The sequence below is a fragment of the Pristiophorus japonicus genome, chromosome 2, assembly GCF_044704955.1.
Source record: "Pristiophorus japonicus isolate sPriJap1 chromosome 2, sPriJap1.hap1, whole genome shotgun sequence".
NCBI lineage: Eukaryota > Metazoa > Chordata > Chondrichthyes > Pristiophoridae > Pristiophorus > Pristiophorus japonicus.
In genome coordinates this window covers 359,609,563-359,623,329 of record NC_091978.1, presented here as the reverse complement: position 1 = coordinate 359,623,329, position 13,767 = coordinate 359,609,563, and the positions used below count along the sequence as shown (strand labels likewise).

The 13,767-nt window shown below is 47.6% G+C and overlaps 1 protein-coding gene across 2 annotated transcripts in view; it reads left to right on the top strand.

The window, feature by feature from the left end:
* Positions 1–1,768: 1,768 nt before the first annotated feature.
* The window catches only part of npnta (nephronectin a), a 101,948-nt gene continuing 89,949 nt past the window's right edge, over positions 1,769–13,767 (top strand). The window contains exons 1-3 of one of the 2 annotated variants that reach the window (XM_070872635.1): positions 1,769–2,253; positions 3,593–3,693; positions 8,007–8,057. In XM_070872635.1, the coding sequence (XP_070728736.1) occupies positions 2,174–2,253; positions 3,593–3,693; positions 8,007–8,057 (232 nt within the window). In that variant the 5' untranslated portion in view covers positions 1,769–2,173. The remainder of the gene's footprint in view (positions 2,254–3,592; positions 3,694–8,006; positions 8,058–13,767) is intronic. The other variant, XM_070872645.1, reaches the window with a different exon arrangement.

The window sequence follows — 13,767 nt, the reverse complement described above, 5'->3', positions numbered from 1 at the left end:
TCGCTCATCATTCTTAACTAGGTCCAAAGGAACACTGTCTCAATCATAGTTTACATGGGGACAATGAAGTATTTCTTTATGTGGCTCAGTGGGTAGCATACTCGCTTCTGGTGTCAGAAGGTTGTGGGTTCAAGTCCCACTCCAGAGACTTGAACACAAAAGTCGAGGCTGACACTCCAATGCAGTGCTGAGGGAGTGCTGCGCTGTTGGAAGTGCCGTCTTTCGGATAAGACATTAAATCTTGCCAGTCTGCTCTCTCAGTGGACGTAAAAGATCCCATGGCACTATTTCAACATCACTAAAACAGATTATCTGTTTGTGGGAGCTTGCTGTGCGCAAATTGGCTCCTGCGTTTCCTACATTATAAAAGTGACTACACTCCAAAATTGGCTGTAAAGCACTTTGGGATGTCCAGTGGTCATGAAAGGTGCTATATAAATGCAAGTATTTCCTTTTCTCTGTGATTCTCTCTCTCTCTCTCTCCCCTGAGTCTGATGTGGCAGAGATGAACCCAGATTGATTGGCTGACTGGAGAGCTCCCATTTCTGCTCCTCACTCTACACAGCCAGCTCCACACACAAAAACATTGAGAAAGAGGAATGTGCTGTTAGGAAATCTATAAACACTTGCTTAAAATATGAGTGCGAGAACTCCAGCCCCCGGGCTGTTAGCTGCTATGCGTTTCAACAGCAAGATCCCTCTCTCTCTCGTATTGAGTAGTTTCAAGAATGCACTTGTTCAACAAACTTCAGTGTCCCTGAGTAATCTTTCCGGCGACAGTAACTGTGCGGCCCATTTACAAACTGATCCCGGGACAGAGTACCCGCAAGCGTGCCCACCTGCTCCGCGATGGGAGTCCGGATTTAACCCGGCACAGGGAGCCGTGCTCAGCTGAACCGGTTTCCCCTCCTGTACATTGGGGGAAGTCATTCTAACTCAGAGCCGCAGTGACCCTGTTAATGCAGCCATTCCGGCTCTTAAAGCTCCCCTTTGTTTCTGTAAAATTCGGTCTGTTTTTGTTCTTATCCTTCTCCTTTCCCATTCCCTTTGCTGCCCACCATCTATTCAACACCCCGCCTCTCTTCGCTCACCAGCTCGCTTCTCTGCCATCTCTCTCTATTTCTTTCTTTCGCGCTCTTTCACTCACTCCCTCGCTTTATCTCTTTTCTCTCCTCCCCTCTTTCTATTTCACTCTTTTTCTCTTTCACTCTTTCCCAATTTCTCTTTCTATCATGTTCTCTCTATTTTTCTTCCATTCTCTCTCTCTATCTCCTTTCTCTCCCTTACTCTTTCTATTTCTCTTTCAAATTTCTTTCTCTTCTCTATCTCTATTGCTCTCTCTCTCTCTTATTTCTCTCTCTCATTCTTTCTATTCTCCTTTCTCTTAATTTTCTTTCTTTCTCTCTTTATCACTCTCTCTCTCTATCTTTCTTTCTCTGTCACTCTTTCTCTTTCACTATCACTCTTTCTTTCTCTATCACTCTCTTTCTTTCTCTATCACTCTCGCTATCTCCTTTTTCTCTCTCTCACTTTCTATTCTTTCTTTTTTAACTTTCTCTCTCTTTCTTATTCTCTTTTTCACTCTTACTTTCTACTTTCTCTTTCAATGTATTTTTCTCTTCACTTTCTCTCTCCCTCTCTCCGCAATGTTGGCAGAGGCTGGCACGGACTGCCAGCAGCTATGGTTCGGGTGGGAGGGCTAGGTTCGTGGTGTGGGGATGGCCCACCTCCCTCCCTCCCTCCCTCCCTCTCTGTGTGCTCCGACAGACATAGCAGAGTCTGCACACAGAGCAGATCCAACCTCTGGCACTCACACTCCCAACTCTGCGCGCACTTGAAACCCTCCCACACAGCGAGAGATCTGTTCTTCAGCACACAGAGAGAGAGAGAGAAGGAAAGACAGAAGGTGGGAAGAGAGGGAAAGAGCCGCTCTGAATTCAACCCCACCTCCAAAATCTCTGGCACTACAAGCGAGCCCAAGAACTGAATCCTGGATCAGTTTCTGGCATCTCTTCTGCATAGAGTGGGGATTAACCCACCGGATCACTCCAGCACCCAGTCTGGTCAAGCACGCCGTCGCTAAGTGCTTTTCACCGGGATCAGACAACCTCTGCCAGCGCTGGGCTCTCCCGGGACGTGTTTTGCCGAGAGAGGGGATTGCAAGGAAGGCACCATGAGGGGGTTGGTGGTGCAATTGTTGGCCATGTCCACACTGTACCTATGTGCAGCAGCAGAGCGAAGCGACAGAAGCAGGTAAGAGTTTGGAAACTCACCCCCTGTAATAGACAAGGAATAACGACGTGAATTACACCCCTATTCATCGCCAATTAACTCTCCTCTCTGCACTTTATAATGAAACGATAGCCGCCTTAGTGTCCTTTATCTCCAGATGAGATTAAATTGCACAGCATTAATGCAGGGTAACACCTGCTGTGTTTGACACTGGAATGTTTTGCATGGCGTTTTAATTTTATTTTCAAAGCATTTTTTACATTTTAAAAAAAGAAATAAATAAAAGTGCACAAATTGCATTGAACGCCTTGGATGATATGGGTGTATATATATATATATATAAAAACGTGCGCCGAATCTCAGATGGCTGCGATTAAAGAGTTGTCAGACACACAGGCACCCGTTGCCTCTCAAGTCAGGACTTGTGTTTGCAGGAGACACAGCCAGGAGTGCAGGAATGTAGCAAACTTGCCATGTGTCCTGCACCTCAGTGGGCTTCAGTTAGGCACAGCAAGTGTCAAAAAAAGCAAGTGGCTGACCCCCCAGACCGCACCCCCACTCAGAACCCCCACCCCCCCCAAAAGTGCGACCTGTGTTGCAAATCATAGAATGATACAGCATAGAAGCAGTCCATTTGGCCCATTGTGCCGGTGCCAGCTCTTTGAAAGATCTGTCCAATAAGTCACATTCGTAGGAACGGTCAGGAGTAGGCCATTCAGCCCCTCCAAGCCTGTTCCACCGATCATGGCAGATCTGTATCTTAACTCCAGCTGACCCGCCTTGGTTCCGCAATCACCAACCTTTCCTTTAAACTGCGCTGCTGCACAGAGCTCAGCAGCTCCCGTGCAGCCGGCTCAGCGGCCTTTAAATCGGGGAAAAACCATGCCTGGGGGTATTCCGAATGGCCCGCACAGCCCCTTAAAGGGGCCACGCACCCCAATGTTAAAGGGAACACTGACAACCGCCCTTTCCCCATAGCCCTGCAATATTTTCCTTTTTAAGTATGTATCCAGTTCCCTTTTGAAAGTTACTATTGAATCTGTCCTTTCAGGCAGCGCATTCCAGATCACAACAATTCATTGCATAAGACAAATTCTCCTTATCTCCCACACACCCACCCCACCGACTTGGTTCTTTTGCCAATTATCTGAAATCTGTGTCCTCTGGTTGCAGGCCCTCCTGCCAGAGGAAGCATATTCTTGTTGTTTACTCTATCAAAACGCCTCAACTTGTTTGAAGAATTAGTACATGTGTTGCTGGGTGTCACCCCCTCAGTGCCTGCAGTCGTTCTGTTTTCCCCCCCCAATTCCTCTCCCTCTCTCAGGTTCCTGACCCCGTTCTGACCTTGTTTTCTGTTCAGGGCCCGCAAGCATCGATCTATTTCGGGCGGCATGTGTCGCTACGGGCTGCGGACGGATTGCTGCTGGGGATGGAACCGCAGACCCTGGGGACAGTGCCAACGTGAGTACAGCAACCTGCCAGGCATGGGCTGTCATGCGCACAGCCGGGGCTTTCCTGCAAACACCCGGGGCTTTTGCACATAGCTGGGGCTTTCACACACACACACAGCCGGGGGCATTTTCACACACCTGGGTGCTGTCACGCACACAGCCGGGCTTTTACGCAAACACCTGGGAGCATGTGCACATAGCTGGTGCTTTCACACAGACACATGGAGCTTTTACACGCACAGCTGGCATTTTACACGCACAACTGGGCATTTTACCCACCGTTAGTCGGGATTTTCACACACGGCTAGTCAAGAGCTTTCAGTCATAGTGGTGCTTTGACACGTATACTCCCAAAGCAAGCGCTCTACTCTATAATCAACCAAAGATGGGCAAAAGACACCCTCAAAGCCTCCCTGATAAAGTGCAACATCCCCACTGACACCTGGGAGTCCCTGGCCAAAGACCGCCCTAAGTGGAGGAAGTGCATCCGGGAGGGCGCTGAGCACCTCGAGTCTCGTCGCCAAGAGCATGCAGAAATCAAGCGCAGGCAGCGGAAGGAGCATGTGCAAACCAGTCCCACCCACCCCTTCCCTCAACGACTGTCTGTCCCACCTGTGACAGAGACTGTAATTCCCATATTGGACTGTTCAGTCACCTAAGGAGTCATTTTTTGAGTGGAAGCAAGTCTTCCTCGATTCCGAGGGACTGCCGATGATGATGATGGTGTTTTTGTACACAGCTGGTTGGGGATTTTACACACACCCAAGGGCTTTTATGCAACCAAGGCTTTTATGAATTACCAGTGGCACAGTTACTTAGAGCTGGGGTTTCAAAACACCGACAGAGTTAAACAGCTGGGGATTGAAATACCACTGAAGGGTATTTTATATGAAGCTTGCAGGGCTGTTGAGGCTCAGTCGTTGAGTATATTCAAGTCAGAGATCGATAGATTTTGGATATTAAGGGATATGGGTTCAGTGCAGGAAAGTGGAGTTGAGGGAGAAGATCAGCCATGATCTTATTGAATGGCAAGAGCAGGCTAGAGGGGCTGAATGGCCTACTCCTGCTCCTATTTCTTATGTTCTTATGTTCTTGTATGCTTATGTTCATCTGCACACTGGAAATGAGACATTTAAACACCGGCCAAGCGATAAGAGCTAGGGCTTTAAACACTAAAGGATACTACACATGACAAAGACTCTTGAACAGTCAGAGTTTTATTAAAACAGTTTTATTACCCTTGGAGGGACAAGTAAATCACATTAACTATCATCAGCACCACTTTCAGACAGAGCTCCAGTTTTCAGTGCCACTGCGGGAGAGTTTGCACGGATCTAGGGCTTTTATACAGATCTGGGGCTTTTCAGTGCTGGGTGGCTACACGCTGATGATAGAACCTTTAGTAACATAGGAACATTAGGAACATTCTGTCCCTCGAGCCTGTTGCACCATTTAATTTGATCACGGCTGATCTATATCGGAACTCCATTTTCCCAACTTTGCTCCATAGCCCTCAATAAGCTCGCCTAACAAAAATCTAGCGATCACACAGTCTTGAAAGCTCTAATTGAACCCCAGCATCCACAGCATTTTGGGAGAGAGAGTTCCAAATTTCCACGACCCTTCGTGTGAAAAAGATACATCCTGATTTTGATCCTGGATGGCCTGGGTCTAATTTTGAGATTGTTCTCCCCCCCCACCCCCACCCCCGCGCCTTGTTCTTCATTTCCCCCATCAGAGGAACTAGTTTCTCCGCAATGGCTCAGTGGGTAGCACTCTTCGCCACTGAGTCAGAAGGTTGCGGGTTTAAGTCCCACTCCAGGCACTTGAGCACAAAAATCTAGACTGACACTCCAGTGCAGTGCTGAGGGAGTGCTGCACTGTCGGAGGTGCAGTCTTTTGGATGAGATGTTAAACCGATGCCCAGTCTGCTCTCTCAGATGGATGTAAAAGATTCCATGGCAATACTTCGAGGAAGAGCAGGGGAGTTTTCCCTGGTGTCCGGGTCAATATTTATCCCTCAATAAACATCACTAAAACAGATTATCTAGTCATTATCATATTGCGATTTGTGGGAGCTTGCTGTGCGCAAATTGGCTGCTGCCTTTCCTACATTACAGCAGTGACTACACTCCAAAAAGTACTTCAATGGCTGTAACGCGCTTTGGGATGTACTGAGGTAGTGAAAGGCACTATATAAATGCAAGTCTTTCTATATCTACACTATCAAACCATTTTAATATTTTAGACACCTCGATCAGATCACTCCTCAATCGTCTATACTGACGGGAATACAGGCCATGTTTATGCAACATGTCCTCAAATTAACCTTATCTCCACTGCTCCTGCAAATAGCCACAGGCTGGGGCTTTTGACAAGCTTTTATACACAATCAGTGTGACATTGTATCAATGAAGCTTTTACACAAATCAGCGCCCAATGAACGTTTGCTTATTATCAAGGAGTGTTTACACAGATGCACTGGGACAATTATACATCATGTTTTGGGGCGGGGGGGGAGGCGGCATTATACTCATGAATCCGCAAAGGTAAGTGGTTTACACATTACTCCTGGGGCTTTCATACAATGTTGATTGTTTCTCGCGAAGTCTAGATGAAGTTTGCCTTTGCACTTGCTTGCCTGGTGGTAAAAATTGCTGAGGGCATTTCTATCCTGCTGGGCTTTAATTTTTACACGCAAGGGGCTGCTTGGACCTCTGCTATCTTTCAAAACCTCCATGCCGTTATTTCACTCTAAAATGCATACTGTGTCACCTTGAATAAACTGTGGGTTATTAAATTTAAGGCTGCATATTGCAGTGTGCTAGGAAGAAGTGGCCTGTTTGAAATCGGCGGGATCCTGGAAGCCATCCCTTTCACTCCTGCAGGCAGAACCCAAGCATCTCTCAGTTTGAGGCCCTGCCAGCGAGATGTGGTTGTAGTTTATTTATGAGACGGCAGGTGTCGCGATCTCCATAGTTGGGCTTGGGACAGAGAGGCACAGGGCTCCCCCCTAACTTGGGCAGGCCAGGGGACTACCCCTCCCACATTTGTCCAGCTGAGATTTATGGCTTTGGAGCCGTGCAACTCGAATTTTTAAAAAAGTGAAAGAGATACCATGTCTCCAGAGATCCCGTTCCAGTGATCGCACGACTCAATTCCTCCCTAAAGTGTAGGGAAAGTCCTCGGGGGTGAAGGCAAGTTGTGGAGGCTCAGAGAATCTCACAGCACAGAAGGAGGCCATTCGGCCCATCGTGCCTGTGCCGGCTCTTTGAAAGAGCAATCCGATTAGTCCCACTCCCCTGCTCTTTCCACGTAGCCCATATATCGGGTACATCACTGGTGACTGTGCATTGCCCCTATCACACAGGAGCCAATGTTTCTGCACTTAAAGGTTTTTGTTTGTTTATGTACTGCCGTTGGGAGGAGCAGCTCTCTGAGACTGTGCATGCAGCAGGGTATAAATTAATTTGCCGAGTTACTAAATTGCAGTTACGGTATAGTAACAAGAGACACAACAAATCGTCAGGTGCCAACTCGTTTAATACCAGCGTTCTAATTTCAGACACAAAGCTCTTTGATTGTGAGCTTCCGCTGTCAATTTCAAGGTGAGGGTTTCTTAATTCATAAAAATCCAGGTTCCCCCCTTTTTTTTTAAACTGGCCCAATAAAATAATTGACTTAAAATTCAAACACGATGAATTATTGCAGTGAGGTTGATCTATTGGATACTGGTGGAATATTTTAGAGGGCACAGAAACATTGAGTGCTAGTTTAATCATGGTAACAGTAAAAGGGTGTGCCAGTAAATGGGGTGACTGCTGCTGCCCACAGGGATGAATTGAGGCTGATACGGTTTGCATGTACGATTTATTGCAAAGCCAGAGTTCCTCGCAGAGACATACTTCACAATGACAAATGCACTTATTCTAACTGGATGGCGGCAAACGCCCACTTTGGGGCTGGGCGATCATCACTGAGAATCGGGGAACAAGGTGCCGTCTCGGCGAATACTAAACGACCTGCCCACGAGAACCAATTTTACATCCGTATTGAGGGACAGCCCAGACGGAGTATATTTCACACTCTTGTTTCCTCTCACTCATTAATGTGAATGGTTACTTCTGAGTCAAACAGAGTAGACTTGACTAACAACAACAAAAAATTGCCTTGTGACCCATGTTATGTGTTTGAGAGTTCTAATAGTGGTATGTGTGTATGTGTGTGTGTATGTGTATAAATGTACTGGAATATGGCTTGTTGACCAAATCAAGGCCAACCTCCTAAAAAGGCTTTGGAATTCTCTGGATATTTGTTTTCCAGCTTTCATCCCGTTAATGCAGAGACTATGTCGAGTAACGTACCCTCTGAAAGGTCAGCTTAACATATTTCTTACAATAATCTTGTTAATTCGTGGCTTGAAGACAGCGTATGCAAAGCAAAAAGAGACCTCCATGATAGTGTCAGCTGTGACTCTCGCCTCTGAGTCAGAAGGTTCACGTCCCACTCCAGAGACTTGGGCTCATAATCTAAACTGACACTCCCAGTGCAGTGCTGAGGCAGTGCTGCACTGTCAGAGGTGCCGTCTTTCGGATGAGACGTTAAACTGAGGCCTCGTCTGCTCTCTCAGGTGGGTGTAAACGATCCCATGGCACTGTTTCGAAGAAGAGCAGTGGAGTTATCCCTGGTGTCCTGGCCAATATTTATCCCTCTACTAACATCACTAAAACAGATTTATCTGGTCATGATCACATTGCTGTTTGTGGGAGCTTGTTTGTGTGCAAATTGGCTGCTGCGTTTCCTACAGTGACTACACTTCAAAAAGTACTTCATTGGCTGTAAAGCGCTTTGGGACATCCAGATCGCTATATAAATGCAAGTTTTTCTTTTTGACCTAGAGATGTAGACAGACCCTGAGAGATGATGGTGCCCTGTTTTTGTGGGCAGTCATTCCTAACAACATTGGTGCGTTTCTTATCTGGCGAAAACAGGACTATCCATGCAATCCGACGCAATATTCATTGAGGCATGTTATTGGGGAGGCGTTATATCGAAGGGCCGAATGGCCTACTCCTGCACTTATTTTCTATGTTTCTATGTTTCTATATAGGGCCCATGTATTTATGGGACGGCCATTTATTATGTCAGCGGCGATTTAAAACAAATGCTGACATCTCAACAGCAGGATATATTTCGTAGCTGTCCTGTCAACACCGCTCATAATCCCTGGCCCCAATTGCTGTCTGCTGCTGGTCGCTAGGCTACAGGGATGTGTGCTCTGATTCTCGATGCAATGTTGCAGTATAACTGGGAACCGAGTAAATTAGGTCAGCCTGGATCAAACCTCTAAATATACAGTTTGTTTTCAATATTGAGTGAAGAATTATGTTTTTGGCCTAACGTATGCAGTCACTAAATGGCTCCAGGCTTGTCACCAGTGAGTTATGACATTGTTTGAAAGTGCAAGATGAATATGTTATACTGGAGCGCATGGGATGCTGTATATAGCAGAAATGTTACATCAGAAGGTCAGAGTATCATTAGTCAGGAAGACTTATAATATTTTTGGAGGGGCAGATCTCGACCATTAGTGTGGGGCAAGCTAGAGGGGAAAGCATCACTCTCTCAACAAGGCCAAGTTACAAAAAACGGATTCGTTACTTAACCTTGGGAGGGTGGGGCTATCTTTCTCTCTGCTGGTATCTAACTCCTCAAAGCTAGTGCATAGCACTGAGGTGGGGGCATGAATAATGCAAGGGTTAAGAGCAAACCGCTCCAAATTGCCCAGGAACACGAAGGGGCGCCTGACCCAGTCACTTGTGTGGGGGAGTTTGGGTGGGCGACGTTTGCTGGGCGCTGTTCAACATTCAGGTCGAAGTTGCTGCTCGATACGCCTGCTGCACGCAAGATACACGCAAGAACAGCCCGAGGGGATTTCCAGGAGCCGCTGTGAAAATGTCCCATTTTTCAAATGCAAACCTTTCATGAGCTGCCGTTTGTTTGTTCACCTTCCGTGATTCAACCGCGGGATACTGAACAAATATTGGGCCAGACCACCATGAAGTAAATCCTCTGCACACACACAAAGAGGCTACAAAATGACAAAAGGCAATAAATACATTAAAACTCCCACTCCTCCCCCAATCTCCGATAAACCTGCCCTTGGGAAGTGTACAAGAAGTGTGTTAGATAGTATTACATACTATTTACAACAGGCCATTCAGCCAAACTGGTCGATGCTGGTGTTTATGCTCCATACCAGCTTCCTCCCACCTTCATCTAACTCCATCAACATATCCTTCTATTCCTTTCTCCCTCATGTGTTTATCTAGCCTCCCTTTAACTGCATCTATACTATTCGCCTCAACAGCTTCCTGTGGTAGCGAGTTCCACATTCTCACCATCATCATCATAGGCGGTTTCTCGAAATCGAGGAAGACTTGCTTCCACTCCCAAAGTGAGTTCTTTGGTGGCTGAACTGTCCAACGCGAGAGCCACAGACCCTGTCACAGGTGGGACAGATATTTATCGGGGGAAGGGGGGGGGCGGTGGCACTGATTTACCACATTCTCCTTCCGCTGCCTGCGCCTGATCTCTTCACGCTCGCAGCGTTGAGATTCGAAGAGCTCAGCGCCCTCCCGGATGCACGTTCTCCACCGAGGGGGTCTTCGGCCAGGGTCTCCCAGGTGTCAGTGGTGATGTTGCACTTCACCAGGAAGGCTTTGAGGGTGTCCTTGTAACGTTTCCGCTGCCCATCTTTGGCTCGTTTGCCATGAAGGAGCTCCGCATATAACATTTGCTTAGGGAGTCTCGAGTCTGGCATGCGAACTAAGTGGCCTGCCCAGCGAAGCTGATCGAGTGTGGTTAGTGCTTCAATGCTGGGGATGTTAACCTGGGCGAGGACACTGATGTTGGTACATCTGTCCTCCCAAGGGATCCCAGGAGAATGAGTTCCACATTCTCACCACTCTCTGAGTGAAGAAGTTTCTCCTGAATTCCCTATTGGATTTGTTAGTGACTGTCTTATATTTATGGCCCCTAGTTCTGGTCTCCCCTGCAAGTGGGGGACAAAGCACATTATAGGATTTCCTTATGCTACTATGTCCATCAAATTTTAGCTGGAGATGTTTTCTGGGATACAGTTCCACAGAGAAAGGGTGCTTCCGTGAGCCTTTGCCCAACTGGCTGTTCCTGCAAATGGTGAGCGACGACGGGCTATTCAGCCACCAAAAGCTTCACACCTGGGTATATGGTGACCTGACCCCACATCCATTCATGCTCACTCCCAGCCAGGGCAACTAGATGGCAATCAGGAGCTGGAAACCCTTGGCCCCCAACTCAGTGGTGCTCAGGGGCAACGGAAATATCCCCCACTGCCCCCTCCGCCTGAGGTCAGCTGACCCAGCACAGATTATATGGGTTTTCCAACAGTGGAGGGCCCAGTCCTAATTCAGAATTCCAATCGGAGCTGGTTGGTGACCCTGGTCACTCACAGGCTCTGCCGCTTGCACACATTCAGAGTTCCCATACGAGAGGACAAGGAAATACGGTGTGGCGACTCCTGCAGTAATTACTAACAGTACGCACTATGCCCAGGGTCATGACGAATGAGGGTTACTGTCGGAGGTGCCGTCTTTCCGTTGAGACATTAAACCGAGGCCCCGCCTGCCCTCACAAGAAGGCGTAAAAGAATTCGTGGCACTACTTCAAAGGAGAGCAAGAGAGTTATCCCTGGTGTCCTTGCCAATATTTATCCCTCCACCAACATCATTAAAACAGATTTATCTGGTCATTATCTTGTTGCTGTTTGTGGGAGCTTGCTGTGCATAAATTGGCTGCCATGTTTCCTACATTACAACAGTGACTACACTTCAAAATTATTTCCTTGGCTGTAAAGTGCTTTGGGACATCCTGAGGCCATTAAAGGTGCTCTATAAATGCAAGTATTTTCTTTCTTTTAAAAGGGGGCTCTATGTATAGAATCATAGAATGGTTACAGCACAGAAGGAGGCCATTCGGCCCATCGAGCCCGTGCCGGCTCTCTGCAGGAGCACTTCAGTTAGTCTTGCTCCCCCGCCCTTTCCCCATAACACTGCAATTTTTTTTTCCTTCAGGTACTTATCCAATTCCATTTTGAAAGCCACGATTGAGTCTGCCTCCACCACCCTTTCAGGCAGTGCATTCCATTGGTCCTTTTGCCAATTACCTTAAATCTGTGTCCTCTGGTTCTCGATCCTTCAGCCAATGGGAACAATTTCTCGCTCTCTACTCTGTCTAGACCCCTCATGAGTTTGAACACCTTTATCGAATCTTCTCTCAACCTTCTCTGCTCTAAGGAGAACAACCCCGGCTTCTCCAGTCTATCCACGTCACTGGAGCCCCTCATCCCTGGAACCACTCTCGTAAATCTTTTCTGCACCATCTCTAATGCCTTCAGATCCTTCCTAAAGTTCGACGCCCAGAATTGGGCACAATGCTCCAATTGAGGTCGGACCAGTATTTTATACAGATTCATTATAATTTCCACACTTCAAACGGACTTTTTCCAATGTTCAGTGCTTTTATAACTAATAAATGAAAAACATCAAAAGAAAGTAGAAAAAAACAGGTCTCTCTTGGCGCTTGTATGATTTCTCTCCCAGTGACTCACAGCAGTGTCCAGGAGATGAATCTTTAATTCTCAGAGCCCCCAGGACAGTTCTGAAGGGTTGGCAACCTTACTCTGTACCTGAATTTCACAAGGGAGGCGTTTGAAGCTGAATCGGAACTTTACGTTGATATGAACACCCACCTGTAATGAGTAGTCATTCCAAGAGCGGCCACTTGAGAGACATGACCCGGGCAGGGGTAATGTTAGATGTTTCTAAAACTATAAAAACCTCACTCCGACATGGTGCCCAATCTGGTATTTCAGCCAAGAAAACAGCCCGCTGATTTGTAACAGCCCTGAAAATTAAAACCTTCAACTTGTGGTCAGAAAACAATCAACTATTATCACCAAACCGCTATGCAGCAGTACTTTAAAGCCAGTAGCTTAGTCTGCCCATTTACTCCATCCAACCCCTCCCAGTGGACCCAATACCAGAGGACAACTGATGAATGCGAGGTTCCAGCACCCCATTGCCCACCAGGTCGGCGTTTGGAGCGTGGGCAGGAACATTGGCGGGGCCCTGGTACAGCAGAGGAGTGGACTTGCGACGAGTGATCGGGGCGGAGGAGTGATGAGGGATCGTGGCTGAGATTTGGTGGGAGATTGTGACGGAGGTTCGGCGAATGTTTGGTGCGGAGGGAGATTGTGGCGGAAGTGCGGTGAGCGTTTTTGTGGCGGAGGAGCGGCGAGGGATCGTGGCGGAGGTGCGGCGAATATTTGTGGCGGAGGAGTGGCAAGAGATCGTGGCGGAGGTGCAGTGAATGAGGGTACGGGGCCCAGAAGAGCCGAGGGCCCAGGAGCACCACGGGCCCAGCCCACACTGCGATACATGTGCGCACTTGGCCTGTGCAGCAGAGCAGGTCTCCAGTCATCCTGGTTAACCCTTGCCACTGGATAAAGGCCTAGCTGTGTCAAGCCCGTGTGATGGCTGGTGTGCAACGGTCACCACACATTAAAAAAATCCACGCACAGACATCTTCCACCCCTTCGACTGGAGTTCACGACTGGAACATTGGGTCCTTCATTGAAACATCTGTGAACTCATGTGAAAGCAAGTCATCCTCGTTCGAGGGACCGCCTATGATAATGCCTACCTAAGTGTCCAGGCAGACCTCAACATGTTGCCCAATGAGACCCTTGACCTACCTCTCTGCTCACCTGAGCTCCCCCATCAAAGAATGACTTTGGCCCCCATTAAAGATTAATACCATCAAAGAGTGTAATACCGTTGATGTATGTGTGTGAAGGTATCATGTCGTGTACAATGACACAAGATGGAGTGGAACTTTTGTACAACCCCCTCCCGAAATGTCTGCGATCCTCAAATTCTGCCCTCTTGAGCATCTCTGATTATAATCGCTCCACCATCAGTGGCCGTGCCTTCAACTGCCTCGGCCCTAAGCTCTGGAACTCCCTCCCTAAACCTCTCTGCCT